Source organism: Pholcus phalangioides, unplaced genomic scaffold (genome assembly GCF_987345545.1).
Source record: "Pholcus phalangioides strain wild (caught in Gottingen) unplaced genomic scaffold, Ppha-v1.0 ptg000007l_1, whole genome shotgun sequence".
Lineage (NCBI taxonomy): Eukaryota > Metazoa > Arthropoda > Arachnida > Araneae > Pholcidae > Pholcus > Pholcus phalangioides.
In genome coordinates this window covers 24,325,865-24,349,792 of record NW_028301600.1, presented here as the reverse complement: position 1 = coordinate 24,349,792, position 23,928 = coordinate 24,325,865, and the positions used below count along the sequence as shown (strand labels likewise).

General features: G+C 34.1%; 1 protein-coding gene across 3 annotated transcripts in view; it reads left to right on the top strand.

The window, feature by feature from the left end:
• The window catches only part of LOC149085098 (protein Hook homolog 3-like), a 62,188-nt gene extending 41,178 nt beyond the window's left edge, over positions 1-21,010 (top strand). Inside the window, exons 15-23 of one of the 3 annotated variants that reach the window (XM_089232894.1) lie at positions 3,391-3,457; positions 6,149-6,227; positions 9,659-9,799; positions 10,147-10,346; positions 10,478-10,578; positions 12,239-12,343; positions 18,626-18,697; positions 19,623-19,747; positions 20,578-21,010. In XM_089232894.1, coding sequence (XP_089089020.1) covers positions 3,391-3,457; positions 6,149-6,227; positions 9,659-9,799; positions 10,147-10,346; positions 10,478-10,578; positions 12,239-12,343; positions 18,626-18,697; positions 19,623-19,747; positions 20,578-20,593 — 906 coding nt within the window. In that variant the 3' untranslated portion in view covers positions 20,594-21,010. The remainder of the gene's footprint in view (positions 1-3,390; positions 3,458-6,148; positions 6,228-9,658; positions 9,800-10,146; positions 10,347-10,477; positions 10,579-12,238; positions 12,344-18,625; positions 18,698-19,622; positions 19,748-20,577) is intronic. The other 2 variants (XM_089232895.1, XM_089232896.1) reach the window with 2 other exon arrangements.
• Positions 21,011-23,928: the final 2,918 nt, after the last annotated feature.

Here is a 23,928-nt window from a genome sequence, read left to right as displayed (position 1 = left end):
TCACAATTTCAGTAAAAATTATCAGCAGAAATGAGTATGAGTGTATGTCATCAATATTTTTCTAATATTTGGCTGCCGTTTACTGACAAGCAGCCAAAAATTACCAGACTGCTTTAAATTAAGTAATGATGTCAACTAGCAAAGATGAAACATTGTCACACTAATCACCAACTAAGTGGGCTTGACAATTTTTTTTCAAAATGTTCTGTATTTTTTTAATTTGTGATAAGTTGTAAATAGCAATTTATTAAAGCAGCTTTGAAATTTTTTTTTCTGTTTAAGTTCATTGATTTGGAGTTGTAGATTTATTTCATGGAATATGCAGTCAAGCTCAGATTCAACAAGCTAGATAAAACCATTATTTTTATTGTTAAATTAAAGGAAATTGTTATATGTGGGCTGAAATTAACACAATTATATGCACAGGAACTTGTGAAAAAAAATTAAATCAAAGCTTGCCATATATATATATATATATTTGGGTCTGACATTATTAGAGAAGTCTGTAGGATAAGGTATGTTATTTTTTAAATAAATTGAGTTGATACCACAGGTCATTCATCTTCGTTTGCCTCAAATACTTTAGAAAATCCTGATCAGTAGTCATGTTCATGGTCCCATAATTTGATTTGATTTAGATAAGATCAGTACAATGTATAATTAAGATCATTTTATATAATGTAGTTCAGTGTTAGCAGAGACAATTGTAAAAGAATTATAAGCTACAGTGAATTTGTGCGATAACTCAAACTCTAATATCTCAAATATCTGTTTAACTCTAATTTTTGCACTAGGTCCCAGAACTTTTTCGTATTTTAGTGTTAAAATTATCTCTTAACTCAATGTTTTTCAGGAAAGAGGGATTAAAAAAAATCAGCATATTTAGCCTCCCAGTGAGAAACCATGGGTGTGGTTTTCCTAATGCAAGGAGTTCCTTTCTTGTCCACCTTCCGCCCCCCCCCTTCTCCAGTTTTCTAGACAAAAATTGACCAATGACAATAAACTTGGCCACCTGTTTCACATTTCTTTTGTTTCACGTGTGGTCACGTTAAAACCACAACTTCACTTCTGCCCATTTGCAGATGAATGCAGCGTTCTAAAGTGGTCAGTACAAATCTTTATTTAGCATAAATTTTTCAGAAATGTTGAAATGAAAGTTGAAAGCTTTAGATTTGAAAGAAAAGGAGAAAATTATAGATGAAATGGAAAGAAATCGAAATCTAAAAAACGGTTGTGGCTGAAAAGTACTGCATCTCTCCGAACACCCTATCAACGATTTTAAAAAATAAGGACAGTATTCATACAAGACTCTCTGCAAAAATGTGAATCTGAAATACAAGACTAAAACCTTGTGCCCTTCCAGAAGTCGAAACAGCTTTGCTGAAATGATTTCAAACATATCAGATACAACACAGTAACATTCCAATAAGTGGATCAATGTTTTGTGAAAAGGCTTTGGATTTTGTTGAATTATTGAATGCAACTGATTTCAACTCTAGTGCCAGCTGGCTTAAAAAATTCAAAGCTCGAAACGACATTATCTTCAGAGCCCTTCATGGAGAAGCAAAAGATGTTTTGGATGACGACTGCCACACCTAGAAACATAAAACATTGCCTGAACTTTTGAAAGGCTATGATCCAAAAGATGTATTCAATATTGATGAGAGTGGACTCATAAAAGAGTCTTCCCAAGAGGACAGTGATGTTCAAAGGTGAATCTTGTGCAGGTAGCAAATTAAGTAAAGAAAGACTGATCATCATAGTTGGTGTCAATGCATTGGGATCCAAGAAGCTACATCTTTTAAGTAATCGGAAAATTTAAAAACCCTCAATGCTTCAAGCCCGTAAAATCCCTTTCTGTGCAATGCAAAGCGAACAAAAAGGCTTGGATGACTTCAGATTTATTCAAACAGTATATTCTGATGTTGGATAAAAAGTTTCATTTAGAAAGGAGTAAAGTGTTAGTGTTAGTTGACAATTGTCCTTCACATTATGAAGTTCCTAATTTAAAAGCCATTGTTTTGAAATTTTTACCAGCAAACACCACTGTAAAATTGCAACCTGTGGATCAGGACATTGTTAAGTCTCTTAAACATTCATACAGAAAACGACTGGAGAGAGTGGCAATGGATGTTATAGACAATAATGTTACAAGCCGAATAACATTACCTACTGAAAGCCATAAGGCTACTTTCTAACACTCGGAATAACGATGTTACACCACTAGCAACTGTTAATTGGTTGAAAATGTGTGGATTCTTTGGTGATCAAGATGTACCAAGTATGGATCATTTGTGGGAATTAGACGATCCCACCATTGATAATTACAATATGCTGGATATGGAGAGAAATGTAGATACGTTCCTTAATATTGATGACATGGTACTGATTTGCAATTATTTTTCTGATGGGGACATTATGAATTTGTTGCAAGAGGAAAAAAAATGATTAAGGAGAGAAAGATGATTCTTATTTTCTTCCTCCCCCCCCCCCCCCTTCAAAGAAAGAAGTGACTTTTGACATTGGTATGGTGCAACATTTTATGGAGAGTGTAGACATTGTTGACGCAGATTTGTCTGCTGCCAAGAAATTAATGACTTTCTCATGAAAGAAGGAAACAGAGCAGCAGTCAAAAATCACAGCATTTTTTGACAGGAAATAATCTTATACACACTTGGTTTATAATTTGCTTCATTTATATGAGTATCAGGTATGCATCTGTTTCCATAATATATATAGTATGTAGTTTATTTTTAAAGATTCTCATTCGTTACCTAATTAAATAATATTCCATTAGAATAATTTATCTTTGTGAATTTTTTCATCTACAGTAGTTTGAAATGTTTTACTAATGCAATATTCATAAATAGCATAGTTATTTTAATAAATCTTTCTTTTTCCCACTCTCAAGAAGGAATTTTCGATGAGTTGAACTAACGATAACTTGAAGTTTTCACCAACCGCTGCACATTCGTGTTATCGAGATTTGACTGTAGTTAATTCCATATGAAGGTTTTAATAACTAGCTGATGTGAAGATGAATTTATGAAAGAAAATTCAACTGCCTCCGTGTGGGAATCAAACTGCCATCCTCTGGCATGTGAGAGGATACCATGGCAGGGGAATTTTCTTTCCTGAATTAATCTTCGCATCAAACAGCTGTTAAAACCTTTGTATAATAGCAGAGAGTGATATCATCTTCAGTTAATTCCATGTATGTGAAAACATTATCATTTTCTGGTTAATTTTTGAAGTTTTCTGTTCTGTCAATTCTAACTTCTCTATATTTTTAGTAGTATTTAAAATTTAATGAATGACAATATTTTGCTGTTTATTAGCAAATTTTACATCTTTTTTAATTCTAATTTTTATCTACAATTTCTTATTTAGAGGTTAATAATTGAACGGGATTCGCTTAAAGAAAGTTTAGAAGAAATGCGCTGCATGCAACAACAAGGTAAAGTGAATTACGATTTTCTTCAAATGAATATCATTATTACACTGCAGAAATTTCAATATAGTACAGTTGAACCCATCAATAACAGACACCCATGATAATTATATTTTTTTCTGCTAACAGGAAGTGTTCATTAATATACAGATATTCCTTACTTTATGTGATCTTACTTTACTAGATTTCCCTGTAACACTATTATAAAAGATTGGTTTTAAAAATGGCTTCATGGGCTTCAGAGATGTCTGCTAATGGGAAGTGTCCATAGCAGGAGGTTCCTCTATATCAAGTACCTTCCTTCCTCCTACCTAGTTTCTCTAAGTACCTTTTACCAAGTTTGAAAAACTTTTTCTTCCATCTCACCCTTTTCTTCAGAAATTTTTCTCTCTCATCGCCCCCAACTCAAGCAAACCCATAGGATCCTATGTTAAATTCATAGGTTCTGTTGCCCCTTGGACCATTCCATCACCCACTTTGGGAAACACTGCTCTATAATAATAATTTAATCAGCACAGCTTGAATACAAGGTTTATTTGAATTTCAAGCAAAGATGTATTGAAATATCATTGCAGTGATTTCAAAAGTCCTTTACAAAATTATCATTATTGAGGGATTTATTGTACCAAAGGAAAAATATGTGTATGGGGGAGGGGGATTGAAAATTACATAAAGGCAATTCCAAATAAGATTAAAAAAAATTATTTCAAGGATATTTATTATTGCATCAGTTATTGTTGCAGTGTGGCTTCACTGTACTTTTATTTTATACAAATGCCTGACAGACAAACTGCCCAATGAGGTGGCTGAGAAAAAACAAAAAATACCTATAAAAACTATGGATGTGAAATCCAGCAACCCAAAATAAAAGCAATTTTCATCAAAAAACTATATGGCGCAGTAGCCCAGGTTGATAACATACTTGCCTAAAGTGCCAAAGGATGTTTAGAGATGTGAGTTTGATACTCAATTTGTCCTTGCAGAATCTTTCCTCCTGATGCAGAGGTACAACAGAAACAGAGACCACTTAACCACAGAAAAAGATTGCTACCACAGGGAGTCTTCCCACTCACAAAGGGCTAGCACACCAAACTCTCAGAAAGATGTTTAAAAGAGACGAGGAATTTCAAATGCATGTAGGTCCCAGTTTAATCAGCCCTCGTGTGCAGAATATGATCATGGTGTAACAAAAATGATCAAATGATGATCACAAAAACTGAAAACTACGAGAAAAATATATTACATTGCTTTTAAGAAGTTATGGTTGTTTTCATCTAAATATGAATAGCTTCTCGATTTATTCCAATGTGAATATCATATTTCTACTTGAATGTGTCACTTGTGGCATAATTCACGACACTGAAGGGTAAGTTATTCCATTCACTCACAACCCACAATCCTATTAGAGAAAAATTTCCCGCAAAAACCATAATCTGGAGTTGTTGCGACAACCCAGCATAACTACCCAGGATTCTGATCTGGCGAAATCGGTGCAATTGATACACAGTAAGAGAAAGACAAATGATTTCAAGAGAATTTCTAGATTTTAACATAAGTAAATTTATTAATACTTTTAACAATTACGTAGGTTACAATTAACAGTACTAACACAAAATTATTTCTCAAATTTATACCAAACTTTATGCAAGTCCGTTGACTCATCAATATAGTCCGGCGACTGAAGTTTGACGGTCTTGAATTACACGACCGTGACGTCATTGACCTTGATGGGAGCGAGCGAAGGTCACGAGCCGATACTCCACATGGCTGCGAGAATAGCAGGCTCAACAGCTAGAGCCGAAGTGATGACCATGATCACCAAGCCAAACAACGGACCAGCGATGACAGGAACCGAAACGACGGCAGTGACAACGGATGACTAGAGAGGAGGCATAATAACATCCGGAAACAGCCAGCGATGTGCCGAGCACTGGTGAGACAAGTTATTTCATACTATGGACGATTCACCAAAAGCCGACCACCTTCACCTTAAGTGATGTATACTGAGTTGAAAGCGAGATTGAATGCAAAGTGACTCCGGGTATTTATACCTAAAAAGGAAGTGCGGAACGATCCAACTCCTGGGACCGACCATCTCAAAAAAATACACATCAGAGCACGACCAATAGTAAAATACAACATCTAATTTGCATAAAGAAATGACAATAAATTTTTTATAGGAACTTTCACAAAATAAAAATGGCAACAACAATTTAAAATGGCGATGTGATCAGGATCGCACATTTTTTTGGACTATGAGCAATGAAAATATCACAGACTAATTTAATCAACCGTGCACGGTTATAAAAGGTAAGAGAACATAACAAATTCTATTAAAAATTATACAATTACATAAACATGTTTTGAAAATAAGAGATAGAGGCAGGTTTGGCAAATTCCCCAAAGGTTCCCGACTATTGTTACATTGTCCCTTACCAATCAATATTGGTGTCCCCTTGTTGAAGCTTTCAATGGACGGTGTATTAATAACTTGTGGTTCATCCTATCTATGTTATTGAAAATTCTAATCATTTCAATCATCATTTAGAAATCAATATAAAAAATTTTAATATAGATTGCGTGAAATTTCACTTTTTTTTCAATTATCAAACCGTGGTATATATTTTTTCTTTTAAGTATGTTAGGAATACTATGAATCAAATAATAAATTTTGTGGGGGAATTCTTGGTATTTCAGCATCTTCTCATGATGGACATGGTAGTGACAGCACGATTGGTGATTCTGATTTACTTGATGCTGTTCCTCCAGAAATAAGGTATGTTGTATCAAACTTTTTTTACAAAAAAAATTGTTATTCCAAAAGCAGGAATAACTACTATATTCCTTTATAGTAACAAGTGACTCAAAAATTATTCATCTAAATATTTATTTGAAGAGTGTGCGTATGTTCTAACTGTAGTTCTCTATGTTTATCAGATATGTCTTGAGTGCTTTGTATAAGTGATGTTCATCAACTCATCCGTTATACAAGAGTGACCCAAAAGTCAGAGCCGTAACTAGGATTTTTGTCACCCAGGGCAAACATGATTCAGGTACCTGGGACAAACATTATTTTGCCACCTCCACACCTTTAAAATTATATGATTTTGTAATGGTGTTATTTGTTCCCACCTAAAACTGCCAGCCCCTAAATTTTGCCGCTCAGGGCAGTTGCTTCCCAGCCCCCCTCTAGTTACGGCCCATCAAAAGTAACTATGTTTTTTATAAAGGAAAGAAGGGGCATTATTTCCCATCTGCTTTTAGTTTGTGAAGATGAGTGATTATTCTCCATATCACTTGGTCGAGCAGCATCCTCAAATAAAGGGCTTTAAAATCAGTGTGTCAGTCAATCTGTTTCCTCCTCCCCTTGGTAGCAAAAGACACTTGAAATTTACCAGAAACAGTATTAATGCAGTATAATAACACTTCACACCCTCTATGGTTCATGGATAGCGTGCGTAACCTTTATCTGGAAAAGAAAAGAGCATTCAGAGAGTATAAAAGTGGACGAGGTGACCTGTCATTGTTTACTGATAAAAGAAGAGTGTTGAAGAAAGCGATAAGGGATAGTAAAAAGGAAGTTGAATCTAGGTTGGCAGATAACATTGGCTCTGGCCCAAAATCATTTTTACAATCATTCGATTTAGGTTTTCTGAACATTGTTCAGCTGTGGTCAAAAAAGCAAATAGAATGCTTGGTCTCATTTTCAAAAAGGTCTCCTCATGTTCTCCTAAAGTCATTCTTCCGCTTTTTCGAGGATTAGTTCGTCCTGGACTGGAGTATGCTGTAAGGTTTTGGAGACCATACCTACAGAGGGACATAGAATTGGTTGAAGGGGTGCAGAGAAGAGCTATGCGTGTCCTTATTGGCACACAGGGCTTGAGTTATGAAGAGACTTCATTTTTTGAATATGTTTACATTGGATGAATGCAGGTGTCGAGGAGATATTGTCAAAGTGTTAAAAATTTTCAATGGGATGGATAGGTTGGACCATGAACTTTTAGTGCACCGCCAATCGACTGTCTTTACAAGGGGACACCAGTATCGATTGGTGAGGGACAATGCGAGGTTATGGTGTCACAGGGAATTTTTCTCTAATAGGGTTGTTAATAAATGGAATAGGTTACCCCTGGAGGTAGTAAATTCTTACACAATTGACACGTTTAAAAAGAAATACGATGAACATGTTGGGTTAAATCGAGAGAAGCTATCCATACTTAGATTTAAGACAACCACATAAGTATTCTTTATAGGCATTGTATAATATTTTTATCATGTGTATATATTGTTTATAATTTTTGTGATTGTGTTTTTAATTGGGTTGCTGTATTTTTGAAATATATGACATCCATATTTGTTATGGGCATCTTTTTCTCAGCCACCTCATTGGGCATTTTGCCTGTTGTGGCATTGTATTTGTATTATATAATAACACTTTTTATGCAGGCAAATTTTAGCTTCAATGGTGAAAGCATTTTATTCTATCTTCTTGGCATAACAATGGTACTATATTAACAAACCTGTTGAGGACAAGATTCCTAAATGTACACACACACCCTCATCTTGTTCTCATTTTTTCCCCTCACAACATCAGCACATAAGTTTAGTGCTGTATATAGCATGCATCCTGGCACGCTATATACAGAGTATGCTGTATACATTTTTTATACTGCAAAAATCCAGAAAAGAGAAATAACCTTCCTTTATTCATCCCTGCATTCTTTCTCTAACTTTAATTAGACAGAGAGAGAAAGAAAAACATATTTTAAACAGTCGCTTTTCTCCTATTTTCTAAATATGAACAGATATAAAAGGATGGACTGTCACACTTGGTAGCTTTATGTGGCTGTAAGTCCAGACATGGTCCACGCTCTGTCCCAAGAGGGATGTAAGCATTTTACCCCGAGGGGGTTGGACCACGCTTTATGTGGCTGATAAATGAGCTACATTCCAGTCAGATGAAGTTGAACCGAGTTCTCTATCTCCCACATGCAATGTGTTAAAATATCAGAAAATAATTTATTCATATCTGTTTGAAATCACTTGTAGGATCACATTTATATCACTTTGAAATTGTTTGTGGGATCATGTTTACATCTGTTGTGGACTGCATGTGGGCCTAGGGTTGGACCCTGTCGTAATCTTCAAGGATGCTGCTTAGCCAAGTGATGTAGAGGATAGTCATGCTCATTCACCAAATAGAATTAGATAAAAAAACATCCCTCCTTTCCCTCAAGAAAAAAAAAATTATAGTTGCTCTTGGTTTTCTTGACCTTTTGACTGCCATTGAGGTGGAATGGAGGTTTCCACTGAAGAAAATTGCTATTTGTGCTTCGCCGGTATACTGTATTAAAGCTGATATTGAGGTATTTTCATCCAATGAAAAAGAAGTAAAAAAAAAATTGTAATGATCTGAAAAAAATTTTGATTTTTTTTCCATCCATATCACTCAGGGATAGCAAACTAATGCAGCAAAGTGTCAGTAAACAAGATATATGACAAACGTAGGCCCTATATTTTATAACATTGTGCTTACCCTGGCTGGATCCTAGAAACCAAAACAGAAATTTGGAAAGAGATTCCAACAAAAATATTTTACATAACTAGGTTCAGGCATTATTTGAAATTCATGAATATAGCAAGTTTAGAAATAGAAAGGTCCACTTCACTACTGGCTATGAGCCATGTATGGACAGTAGGCTGTCAGTTTGCATCCCCTGGTATGGATGAATGGAAAAAATCTATCCTTTTTTGCACGTAGGGTTATTGGTTTAACCTGGCACCATAAGTTATAGAAATATGCTAATCCTTGTGTTCACTTCAACTGAAAATGAGTTGGCAATGAAATGGTAAAAAGCAATAAAAAAGACTTCCTATACAGTCTTGCATGTTCAATAAGTTTCAACTAACCTTTTCCTTTAACGTGATACAGTGATATTTACAAAATAATAAATAAAATGCGAAAATGTATATAGATTAGTCTGTTTATTAAAGAAAAATTGTTCAAAGTAACAATAGTGGCTGTCTATGATATGTTCTCTGCATTAAAGAAGAAAGAATTTTAGTTCAACTTATATGAACAAAATACAAGTTTTTAGCAAATGCTGATTAATGTATTTTTGACGTAGTCTTTTGCTAAAGTAAAACTAGCTGTTTTTTTTCTTTTTCTCTATTACTCTTGAACATTTATTTGTTTCGTTTTTTTAGAGAAAAATTGATAAGATTGCAGCATGAAAACAAAATACTCAAATTAAATGAGCGTAGTAATATTGACAAACAGTTGACATTACTGCAAAGCATACTAGATGATTCCAGATCAAGAGTAAATGAACTAGAAACAGATAACAGGTTTGTACCTACTATTAAATACATAAATAATTTTTTTGCTAAATAATTCAGTTTTTTTAAAGGTTTTAAAAAGTTTTCCTTTTTAGTTACCTTCATTTTAGTTTTGCTTTATATTGGGTACACATACCTCTCTGAATACCACATATTTTTTGTGAAAAGATTTTTATTTTATTTTTTAATTATATGCAAGTGCTAATGAAATGTGATCATTAAAAAATTATGATTTTTCAGTGATCTCATTTCTTTGTGTTCTCATTCGTCAAAAATTTGTGGTTCAGTTGTAATTTTATAGTGTATGTAAAATTGGATTACAAAATAAAAACACTTGATTCATTTTTTGTTCTCAGATTAGCAAATAAAAGAATTATGGAATTGGAATGTCAACTAGAAGATTTACAAACTAATCAGACAGCTGTTAATGCACAAGAGGATACAGAGCTACGTCAAAAATTGCAGTTTGCATACAAAAAACAAAAAGAAACAGAAGCAGAGCTACAACAGAAAAGAGTTGTAATTGAGTCATTGGAAAGTCAAGTGGAAGTCTCAGGTGAGTAATGAATGCTGAAAGGGAAAAAAATCATAAATCATCTATTTCTACTAACCAGCCTAAGACCTCTTTGTTTTTTTATTTTAGCACCGTACATGAGTTTACCTGTATAACGATTATAAATTTTTTAGTGCACAAAAGTCATCAACTTCAAGAACTTCTCAATAGAAAAAGTGAAGAAATGAAAGAAATGGAAGAAAGGTATAGAAAATATCTGAAAAAGGCAAGAAATGTAAGTTCCTTTCAAAGGGTATTCGACCATGAAACTTCAAAGTAGTGAATTTAGTTTTGCTGTATTTATAATTTTTCCACTACTTTCTTCCCTTCCCCCTTTTGATGAATTTTAATTGTTTTTATTTTTTCTTAACACAACTATTCTCATATTATTTTTCTTTATTTTTTTATATTTTTCAATCTTTGTGTTGCTATTTCACTATTATTGCAAAAAAAAAATCTAATAGTGACTAACATTATACCAATTTCATAAAACTTTCTTGCCACCACATTTGGCCACTGTGGTGGTCGAGTGGTCATAGTGGCGGACTCGCATCGCGAGGATCCGGGTTTGAACCCCACCGGCGCCACAGTGGTGGTCGGCTGAAGTTGGTTTCCTGTGGTTCCCAACTTCAAGGCGTGAATGCAAGCCGATCTCCCCGTTAAAAAGTCTCGCCACAGAGAGCAACAGGCCTACAACGTTACAAATATTCAATCATTATGCTTCACTCACAATTTAAAGAATAGATGGCAGCACTGAAATATCAGATACAACACTAGCTACACACTCAGGCTGTTAGGTGCACACTCACTTTGTTCCAGACTTTGCCACAAAACTGGGCTGGAAGAGATCTCGGCAACGGCATAAGTCCGGTGGCAGAGACCCTGGCGTTCATTCATTCATGCCACCACATTTGATCACACTCACAACCGAAAATTAAATACCTTAGACATTTAATCAGTGTCATATGTATCGCTTCCAAATGTGGAATACAGCAGCACCCCCCCCCCCCTTAACACATCACTAGACACATACAAAATTATTTTATAGCCGGTGATAGGCCCTTAAGGTGCACTCTAGTTAAACCTACCATATTTAGTTTTCTTTGATAGTTAATAGCTTATTAGTGCTGATAGCCATTAGAAAACTAATTAGCTCAAACAGTACTACCGGTAAAGCATAGTCAACTAAAATAATGATGATTATATAGTAATAACAATCCATATACTAATGAAAACAGTATTTTAAAAGGTTGTAATAATTTCAAATTAGTTGAAGTTACACAATTTGCAAGCCTATTCAAGTAAGTTTATTACATCTAAGACAGCAAGTTTAAAATGTTTGAATTTTTTCGATAATGTGATCCATCTAGAAAAAAAAAGGAAAATGAATGTTAATCACCAAGTGTCAGTGAAGTGCCATAAATTCAAATTTTGTTTTTAAAAATGTAAGTGACATAAGTTCAGTCAAAACTTGTTAAGAAAAAAGTTAAAGATGCACAGAAAATTTTTATTTACTGACAAAACAATGATTTGAATATGCTTCATGTGAAAAATATTAAATTTGCTTTATGAAAGTTTATCCTAATGAAGTTTGGCTGTATTCCAAAAAATTAGAACTGCATAAAAAAATATATTGCAGTTTTCAAAAGCATTCTATTGTTCTAATCTAATTTGATAAGTAATAATTTTTCAAATTCCTTGCACACAGTTTTCATGAACTGAGTCACATGTGAATTGCTTAAATTAACATTTTTTCTTCTTGTTTGAAATTTAATTTTTGCTGTGTCATATAAGATATTTTTATTTCATCTTATAAAAAGCTATTATTATACAAAAGTATAACTACAACTTAACGTTTGCTTTGAACTTTGCCAATCATCAACTTTGTTTTTCAGGTCATTAAAAATCTGAATCCGAGTAAAAGTGCTGGTTCTGGTGTGGATTTTAATGCTTTTCGATCAATCATGCTAGAAAAAGAAAAGAAAATATCCATCTTAGAGGTGAATAAATTTTAATATGCTTTTTCTGAACAAAGTTATTATACAAACACAAAGGCCACAACAATCCTTTGCCCAATGAGGTGGCTGAAAAAGATGCCCATAAAAATATGGATGTTAAACATAACCAAAAAATACAGCCTTCTTCACAATAAGTAATTTAATTATATAACTGCATAACTCTCATAATGTGTGAGTAATCTAACATTTTAATGTATACCACAATCATAAATATATAAATAAAGAATACAATATAATGTCTAATCTTTATCAAAGCTGTTGTCTGAACCATATGTGATTATAACCAGCACCTCCTAGAGATAGAAGGCCTCTGCACGGGTTGCCATAAACGTCATTCAGACTACCTAGCAAGTTTACCACATTTTGAAATACAGCATCCTATTTCGTTTCTTCTTATTTTGGTGTAGAATATTCCTGATTGGCTCTCAAATACCGCATAGTGATTGGATGTGGGCATAGAAATCGCCAATTCTGAGCACGATAATTTCTTTTCCTCACTATGATGATACTGGCATGAGCAGGGAATTTTTTTCCCTGAAAAATCTGAGGGAAAATAGACTACTTATTAATGTCACAAGCAGACTGCGGAGGCCTTCTATCTCTAGGAGGTGCTGTTATAACTCCCTTTATTTATTTTATTTATTTATTCAATATTGCTTGGCCGAGGTCTATACAAGGGAATGCAGTGGTGAAGTTTGACAGAGACGATTGATGTTACAAAGAGAGAGGAAATCAGAAACTGTTGTACAATCAATAATATTTGATGGGAGGTTGTTCTAGTCGGTTATTGTTCAAGGAAAAAGAAACTGAATTTGAAACAGTCTGTGGGGATTCATAGATGGGTTTCAATTTTTATGAATGGTTAATTCATTTTGAAAAGTACGAAGCTGAAGTTAGAAAATTCAAAGTGTCTATATGAAAATGGCCATGAAGGATTTTGGAAAGGAAAGCTGTTACATATTGAGTTCAGTGACGGAGGCAGAGGATGACTAACAGTTAAGAATGAAGCAGGCAGATTTATTTTGAATAGATTCTAATTTGTCTATGTTTGAGAGAGTATGTGGGGTCCCAGATTTCACAGGCATATGAGGGTACAGGAAGGATGTAGGTTTGGAAGGAGATGTTTGAGGTGACAGGTGGAGTTTTTGAGGTTCCGACGAAGAAAAAAGAGTTTTTGGATACACTTATGAAAGATGTAATCAACATGGAGATTCCAATGGAGGTTGGCAGAAATAATTACACCCAGATATTTATAATTAGAAACTTCAGTGATTATAGAGTTATTGATAGTGTAAGAAAAATCGAAGGGAAGTCTTTTGCGAGTAATTTTCATAAAGACTGTTTTTGAAGAATTGAGGGGTAATTGCCAGGATAAGTACTATTCAGAGACTGTTGAGGTTGTTTTCGAGAGATGCTCGGTCAGATTCGTTATGCACTGTTTGGTAGATGACACAATCATCTGAAAAGAGTCTGATATGGCAATTGATGGAATTAGGGAAATCGTTAATATAAATCAAAAACAGTAATGGCAAGAGGACCAAGAGGACTTAACTTGGAGAAATGGGGAGTTCTGGTCCTTGAAGGAGACAAACTGACTGCAGTTGGTAAGGAAGGCTTCTACACATTTAAACAGTTGAACACATAGGCGAAAGTTTTTGGAGTTTAAGTAGAAGTTTATCATGGGGCACCCTGTCAAAAGCTTTAGAGAAATCTAAGAAAATTATATCAGTTTGGACGTTTTTGTCAATACTGCTTGATAAATCATGTATGAAAACATCTGATTGTGTGGTTACTGATAAAGATGATGGAAAGCCATGTTGATTTGAGAAAAATAAGTTTATTGAATCAAGGTGTGAGCGAATTTCCTTGGCAACTATGTGCTCAAAAAGCTTGCAGCAAGTAGAGGTGATAGCGACGGGTCTGAAATTAAGGGGATTTGAAAGCGAACCTGATTTATATATATATGACTTTGGATAATCTTATTAATTTCCAGTCATAGGGCAAGATAATTAAAAGGTAATTAGAAATTTCATCAGCACAAAATTTGATAATATAATTTGGGATCTCATCAGGGCCAGTGGAGTGGGATTTTAGTTTTTTAAAAGGTTCAGAAGGCCTACTTTAGAGAAGAAAACAGGACTAGTGTTGAAAAATGAATCGGAAAAGGAGTGAGAAGAAGTGGGGTCAGAGGAAAGAACCTGATTAAATTCTGTGGCGATATCAAGGTAAGAAGTAAGGTCGATGTTATCAATTTTAAGGGAAAATAGGCAGACTGATGTAGGGCAAAGAATATTCCAAAATTTTGAGGGTTTAATTTCAAGATATTGAAGTAAAGAGTTAGTTAGTTAATTTGTTTTCTGGCAAAGGATGGGATCTTTAAGGTCACGTGTAGAGGCTGAGCTCTTATTTTTGAGAGAAAGGGAGTTATTGAATTTAAGTTTGGAGACATTCGGGCAAATTTTTCTTTTTAAATAGATAATATCACGATTGATCCAGGAGTTAAAGAAACATTTTGAAGAGGTATTTTTGATGGGAACAGAGGCTTTGCATTTTCCGATAACAGCTTTGAAATTAACTCCAGAGAATATGAACATCATTTGAGGAAGATGATGAAATGAAGTCAGGGAAATGGTTGCAAAGGAAATTTTGCAAAAGGGTAAAGGTTGTTAAAGTTTTGCAGCGTGTTTAAAGGAAGGGAGAGTGTGATGGAGGGAAAAATTTACCGAAGGCATTTTGTGGTTGGAAATGCCATCAAAGCTGAGAAACCTGCAACTGGGATTTTATTTGTGAAACAGCAATTACGTCTAATGTAGAGCTTTAGATCTGCTGGAAGGACTTACCCAATCCCGTGGGGTCACAACGTGTTTGTATTTATGTGTTTTTATGTTCGTACCTATGTGTATGTTTGTATTTGTATATATGTCTGTGTTTATGTGATTTTTATTTAAAAAAAAAAACTGTAAACATTGAATTTTTTTCCCGTATCATCATTGTTAGAATATGCATCAACTCAGAAATTAGTGTTTTAAATCGACAGTTGACATCAAATGCTGGTAAAAGCATTTTTCTAGCATGGCGTGTCAACACATTTTTAATGGCTCTTTCAATTTTTAACCAAATTGCACATATATGATTACGGTTATTCAAATAATTGATATTTGATATGGTTAAATAAATAAATTTTCCACAATGATTACTTTAATCAGAATATTTAAAATGATAAAATTAAATACTGTGATATTTTAATAATAATAATAAAATTTCTTAATAATTTAATGTCTTGAAAAAATTTAATGTTTGAATAATTTTTTTATTTAAAAAGATTATTTAAAATTATTGCACAATGATAATTGTAATTAAAATATTTTAAGTAGTCGAGTACTGAAAAAATTGAAGTTTAATCAATTAATTAATAAAATTCTATATATTTACTCGTCATTTACATTTTTTACTAATACACCAAAGTTCATATGTAGGATCAACCTTTGGGGGGGGGGGAGCACAAAGACCTTCTCTGAAAGAAATTTCTTGCTACCAACCTCAAAAAAACATTTAAATTAATAGAAACTGATTTAAAAGCATATAAGGGTATTTTCTTTCAATATTTTAATTTTTTTCAAATATATTGAAAAATTAATACATTTTTGGTCGGCCTGCGGGGGGGATGGAGGGGGGGGGGGGTTGAGGGCTTGTAAACCCCCTCCCCCAGTAAGCTTCTATCTTTGATTGCCTTTTTTTCCTAGTGACCCATCAGTTTAAATTTCTTATAAAATGGTCTGGCACACAAAGAAAGCTCTTTCTCTGCACCCTCTCAACCAAGTCTATGCCCTTTTTCTGTAGGTACGTTCTCCAAAACCTTACAACATACTCTAGTCCAGTGGTTCTCAACCGGTGCTCCGCGGAGCCCTCCAGGGGCAGTTGAGCAGTTGTTCAAGGAAAATAAAAAAAAACAGTAAAATTAAAAAAAAATAATGATAAATATTTTTAAATAGTAAAAATTAATCAGTAACTTTGATGAATAATTAAAAAATTGGCCTACGGGGCTCCGCCATTGAACTTTTTTACTTAAAAGGGCTCCCCGAGTCAAAAACGGTTGAGAACTGCTGCTCTAATCCATGATGAACTAAGCCTTGAAAAGCGGAAGAATGACTTTAGGAAAATGCAAAGAGACCTTTTATAGATTGAAACTGAGCATTCTATTTGCTTTTTTGACCATCGCTGAACAATGTTCAGAAAACCTAAGCCACTCGTCAATGAGAATTCCCAAATTGGTCACCCTAGTTGCACCTTTGATAGTGACACCATTCAGCTCGTAAGAGAAACATGGGTTGTTCGAATCAATATGAGTACCCATGCACTTATGTACACTAAAGTTCATGTTCCATTCATTAGCCCATGCAGCAATCATATTCAAGTTCATCTGGAGCATCTCCCTATCGCTTGGATTCCAGACTACCCCTGTTAGCTTCACGTCATCTGCAAAATTGCTAATAATTCTGTCGATATCCTGATCGAGTTTATCGATAATTAATGAAAAGTATGGGCCCAAGGACACTTCCTTGATGGAAAATTCAGAAAATTCCCTATTAACCATAACCCATTGTGATCTATGTCTGAACCATGATTCTATCCAATTCAACAAGTTGCTCACAATCTCATGTAAATGCTTCAAGAGTTTACCATGGATACCAATCGTATGCCTTCTGGATATCAAGATAAACAACATCAATGTTTTTGCTTTTTCCCAAAGCCTTAGTCACGTGATCATAGAAGCAAAGGAGGTTGGTTACATATGGTATCCCCTTCTGGAACCCATGCTGGTTTTCTGACAATACATTATTCTCATCTATTCACTTCACCAATTGCCTTTTGATAATAATTTCCAAAATTTTTGAGGAGGAGCTTGTCAAACTAACTGAGTGATAATTCAGCATGGTTCCTCTATTACCCTTTTTAAATATCATAACCTCATTAGCAAGCTTCCAATATTTAAAGGTATATAAAAAGGGTAGTATAGATGCTTATTATGAAACTTAAATCGATCACACATATTTTTCTAAAAGTGGACTAGCACCATTTATCAGAAAAAAATGAAAAATACTTTTTTGGGAGAATACATTCCTTTACATAGTGCATTTATGTTATTGAAAAAATTAATTCCAGAGCTTCTAGTGTTTTTGTGTTTTTGAAAAAATCTTCTATATATAGGAAGTACACACATTAATTTGTGGTTCGATATAATGCCAAATTTGTTATAGCGCCAGAAATCTGCAAGACAAATGGTGGCATTATATTGAAGTTTGATTGTATATAAACATTGATTACAATACAGTTAGAGCCGAATGTGTAAATATACACACACACAGGTAAACAAAGATACTTATGCATATTGCATTGATTGCATCTATGGTTTCAGTTATACATTGTTTGAAAATAATGTGCATGATTCTCAAACCCAGTATATATGAGTACTAAGGTAAAATCTTATATTTGCTGATTTGTGTGAATCATTTTTTCTAGTATCTACGTCAATGGTTCGTGTCACTTTTTTTTTTATATGAGCAGAGAGAGAAGTAGCTGTCAATTTTTTTTTTCAAAGTGGGAAATTCAGGATTAAAAATTTAACCCATAGTGGTAGTCCTGTTGGCCGCCTTCATTACCTCATGACTTTTTAATCCAGAATTTCCCCTTTCAAAACATGGTCATGCATTTTTTTACTTAAGGAAAACCTTCTAACTTGAAAAAATAAGATTCTTGAAGAGGCACACAGGAGCCAAAAAGGAAACTTTTAAAAACACATAAGCTGCTGCTTTATTGAGGGTAATTGATTCAATTATTATTATTAAAGGTATAGGTGCATTCAGTGCACTCTACAAATTCAATGTGAAGTAAAAATATCTGTCACTGAACATATTTAGTGATAAATTCATTTATCCAATCACATATTGAGATTCAGTTTAAATATCACCTATAAAATAAAATGCATTCATTTGTATAATTGCTTTCCATAACAAAACTTTTTCTTAAAATTTAATTGCTTTAATAAATATTGACTCAATTTATATAACTTTCTTGAATTCAAGAATTTCTGTTGTGTATGTACTTAATTCTGTGTCAAAATGATAGTGAATAATTCAACTAATCTACAAAAAAATTATTTTCCAGATTTTATCTAAATATAACATTACTATTATATAAATTTTTTGATATTTATTTGGTGATTTTTTTTATTATAATAATTAATCTGGAGAAATTTTTCATTAGAAGGAAACTGAGCGAATGCGGACCCTTCAAGATATGGAAGATAAATTGATGACTACAGCTTTTTATAACTTGGTAGGTTCTTTATATTTGCTTTACTCATCGCAATGATCTACTTATAATTGCATGACAAATCAATGGTTATGATCAATGTGATATGGCCAATTTTCTGTATTTTTCTTATTTCAAATAGAATCCCATGGCTGGTGCTCATATTCTGTGCAGTTATCTGTTTGGTCAAGTGACTTAATTTATTTTTTGTGAGGGAAGGGGGATGTGTGTGTGTGTGTGAAAGTTTAAACACATATCTTGCTAGTTCATCAGTGTAAGAGCATCACCATTACACAGTTATTTTCTTATATTTTTGTTCATATTTCTTTTCAGGATGTATTACTGTGATTTTCTGCTTATAAGCAGTATATTTTACTCTAAAAAAACATCATATTTTTGGTTCAGATTATAGACTGCTGCATATTACCTGCAGCTATTTTTCTCAAAGGTTTCAGTAAAAATCAATGCATCTTCAGCAGAAATTACTGGAGCTTAGTATGGACATATCACCTTCCGATACCTTACATAGCAGTCACAGCATAAAGAAAACTATTTTACAGTTTGTTTCGTGTATTGTTGCTACAAGTCAACATTTCTTCAATAGACTTCAGAGACATTTAGAAATTGTTAAAAAAAAGAAGAGAAAACTAGGTATTTTGAGAGAATATTTGGGATGATGAAGACACAACCTCAAAGTTTTGTGATTTTTTTCAATTTTTCAAATTGTAATACTTGTGTAGATTATTGATTTATTAGTATTGTTGTGCACTGTTAGTTGGTATTTTTAGCTTGAACTATGCACTTCATATGATTTTGATAAACAATTTTTGACTTTTTTAGTGAATTAATAGGTCAGAAATTATTTGAAACAATATAAAGAAACGATCTGAGACAGAATGAGAACTTTGATGCTAACTTATCGATAAAGTTTTTTTTTTTAATACTTTAGGCTGTTCATTTGCAGAAGAAAATGGCTGATGAACGAATAAGTCAAATCGATTTAGGTCAGACATTTTTATCTCGACAGAGACACACAACATCTAGAAGATTGACAACTCCTGGTGTGATATCAAGGTATATTATTTCTTTTTTTTTTTATAACTATTCTGAAGTGAGATCCGTTCAATAGTTTACTGCATTATAAGATATTTTCCCATAATATGAGATTTGATTTTCTTTTCTCCATCATTTATATTTCTTATTATATGTAATCATATTTCTCATTTTCTAAAAACCCCCTTTGTGCAGCACTTGACATTGGGACCCTTTAAAGCTACTCTTTTTATATTCTTTCTTGAATTGACTCTGGTGAACCCAAAAAAAGTATTAAATCTGTACTAAAATATAAGGTCCTTGACTAAACAAAACCTTACACTGTGAAACATAGCAAGCAAAAGGAGGCACAAATTCTTTAACAGCAAAACTGTCTGCTATTCAATGTTCTTGTGTGTGTGCGCATGCGTTCAGCCTTTTTCTACTTGTAGTGTTCCCTGAAGACACTCTCATTTTACATATAAGATGTTTCTATGCTAGAAAATAGTTTTGAACTGGTTGTTTGAGTAGCGCTAGTTTAATTATGGTCACTCTGTGCATCTAGTGGCCTGGCTATTTGCTGTGTTTGAGTTTGAGACCTATGTTTAATCCAATGCAATGAATCATGAAAAAAGTATCTATGACTAGATCTGACGGTTACATTTGAGTAGAGATTTTACGAAGTGATGTTAACCAATTTTGTTCACTGGGAATTTTTATTTGAGTGTAGAACAGAATTGACTACATCTTCAGTGTAACTGTCAAAATATTTCATTGTATATTGCAAGTAGGCAAATTATAAAACATCTCAACTGACTACATTTGTAAACTGAAAAAGATTTTTAAAACTTGATATGATTTTTTTCTCTCAGTGAGTTCTTTGAATAAAAGAAGTTCTTGCACATCATACCCGTCTTATACTGGAATGTCTTCCATACTGCTCTGACTTTCAGATGTTCATGTAAAAACACAGAAAAATTGTTGTCTTGAAAATTTGTGATTGTATATATTTATTGAAATCCCTCAACTGTAATATATCTTCCATTATGAAAGAACATATTTCAATTAATTTTTTTAGCAGAAAATAAGAACATTATAGATGAAATTTTTTCATGAAAAAATTGTAAATAAACTTACTTGACCTACTTTTTATTCATATGGTGTAATAATAATAAAAAAATTTCCGTTAGCAAAAAAAATTACTTCAAAGTATTTATGTTTAAATCGGCAAAGAAAGAAATATTTTTATTGTAAGAAAAGAGAAGATTGAATGCAAGTAAAAAATTGTATTAATAAATTTTTTACAAAAAAAAGGAAGTGTGTTTCATTGTCATAAATAAATTAATTTTGTTACCTACATTCTACATAAATATACTTGATAATGCGTGTAAAACGGTGTCTGTATAAAAAGTCAATTTTTTTTATTGTAATAACTATACAATCACTTACAATATGAACGGTGTATCTGAGTTCTGCACGTTATTTGAATATTTTTTCTAATTGGAAGTTTGCCAGTAAAATGTTGTGTGCGTTGTTACCTTGCACCCTGTATATGTCCTTCCCCAGGATCCAATCCGGGTACCTGACATCAACTTTCATGGTGGTAGATGAGCATCTTACCCCTGCGCTACTTGGGCACGATTATTTTTTAAACGTAATGAATGAATGACAATTGAGAACAGGGTTGCAACTATGATTTTTTTTTGTTTTGGGGTGGGAGGTGATTTTGTTGTCCTTTCCATTGTAAAGGTTGATGACTTTATAATGGTGTTGTTCCCCCAAAATTTGCCATTTTCTCGAAATAGCTGCCAGGACATGAGTCTTTTTGCTTCACTGGTTCCAGCCCTGATGGGGGTGGCAGTTTATAATGATTAAGGCAAGGAAACTATGGATGGAATAAGTTTGAAAACCATTGCCATACAGTAATGTTACTGACTGCCCTCTTGGCTTGGATGTGGGTGGCTATGGGAGCTTGATTTCATGTTCGAACCTAGTAGGCAACACCATGGTGGAAGTCTGTTTTATGTGGTTTTGCAACTGTGAGATATTAATGTGAGCCGGTCTTCATTTTAAAAAGTCTCTCCATACAGAGCAGACAGACATTCAACACAATACTTACATAAACATGAAAATTCAGGCATCAGCTTCTTTTACTTCCAAGATGAATGGCTGCACTTTTTCATCAGGCATAACCGAATTAGGGCAATAAAGACTTCAGAGTTGTTGCACTCACCATTTATTAGTACCATTATAAGTACTACAAAAAATAGCTGATAGGTGTCGCAGTTGCTCAGCTAATGTTCAATATATTCCGCTTGGTTAACAGCTGTGTTTCCAATTTCAAAAAGTTGTTTACTGAACCCAAATGAAGAAATTTTGCATTAATCCTTAGAAATGCTGGCGCTTGCCTAATCTGAAAAATAGCATTCATTGTTATCTTGAGTTTCAGATGTGACAAGGTTATGAGTTGCTGTCAGTAGACCTATAAGTATAAAGCATAATGTGGAGCTTTTGAGGAAAAGGAGGGTTCATATTAAGCACATTCAGAATGATTTGTTGGCCAGTGACGTCAGAGATACCCAGGCCTGGAGTTGAGCAGGGCTGCAACTAAGAAAAAAAATTTACCGTGTCCCTCAGAGTGAGGTTTCATTTTGGTGCCCCACTCCCTGTAATTTTTAACAGAAAAAAAGTGTAAACTCGGCATTGTTCGTGGTTAAGCTCCTGGGGCGTCAGATTCCCTGCTCTCTCTTAGTTACGGCTCTGTGCATGAGGCTTAAACTATGCTCAGCAGAATTTTTTTGTGCCTTGGTAAGCTACTGGGGGGGGGGGAAGATAAAAAGGGACATGATACTTCTCACCAAATAGATTTATTGTGGAATGCTGGAAGTGTGTTTTCTTCACACAAAAAAGTAATATTTTTTCCCCCATTATTTCTTTTTTATGAAGAGAGTTGACAACTCTTTCTTTTCTCAGTGGTATATTTACAGGAGGGGGCTATGGTCCAGGGTGGAAAATTTAAGAAATAAGTGACTAAGAAAATTAGTGGAATGGGAGAAGGGCATGGAGTGACTGAAAGAGTATGCAAGTGTGGAGTGGCCGAAATAGTGAATTAGAGAGACAGGCATATTTACCAGAGTGATAGCCAAGCGGATTATATCACGTTATAGGCCTACTCTCCCAACCACTCATTTCAATTATTTTTATATCTTACTTTATTATTATTATTGTTACGTTTATTATGGTAAATTTTTATAGTAAAAACTTACCCTCCCCCTTGGGAAGGGAAGAAATTTAAAACACTGTTCCCAGGGTTGTTTGGTTTAAACCAAGTGGTTTTTCAAAAAAACCAGTTTGGGTTTTTTTTAAAAAAAATCAAATAAAAGTTGCCTAAATATCATTTTTTTCCTTGAAAAATATTATATTGGTTCATTACTAGCCAAAACTTTTCATTCTTACCACATTTTCTAACCTTTTGCTGAATTCTGATGCTCTCTTTTTAGCAAATTCATTAATAAGGATTGCATCACATCTAAATGTAGTGGTGTATTATCTCACAGGGGTTTTTTTTTTGCTTTGCATTTTTCCTTCACAAAGAAGCAGCAACAGTAGTGACACCATCGTGCTAGGGGCATGCACACACAGGGGCGTAGCCAGAAATTTCGTTCGGGGGGGGGGGGGGACCGCTTTCATTTTGGGGGGGGGCCAAAGTGACAGAACAATGGATTTGGCCATCTTTTTCCCTTTTTTCGGTCATTTTCTCACATTTCGGGGGGGGGGGACCAGACCCCCAAGTCCCCCCCCCTCGCTACGCCCTTGTGCACACACACACACAGGTGGTCTTATAATCCAATAAAGACACCAGCTGTCCCTACAGGACAAACACCAGTGTACAAACTAGTAGTTACATTTACCAGATTTACTTTTCACAGACATGAAAATGTCTGTGAAAAGTTTTCATGTCTCGAAAGAATGACCTAGATGAGTAAAGACAGGGATGTGAGAATGATGAAATGAGTGATCTCTAGAGTATGTGAATAATCAAGAGAGTGACCTAGAGCATGTGCAAGTATGTGAATAATCAAGAGTGACCTAAGGGAAAGTGGAAGCATGTGAATGACAAACGAGTGACTTAGAGAACATGGATCCAGGTCAGTGTCATCAAAAGTGTGACCAAGAGTGAGTATAAGCATAGGAGTTACTGAAAGAGTACACAAGCGTGGAGT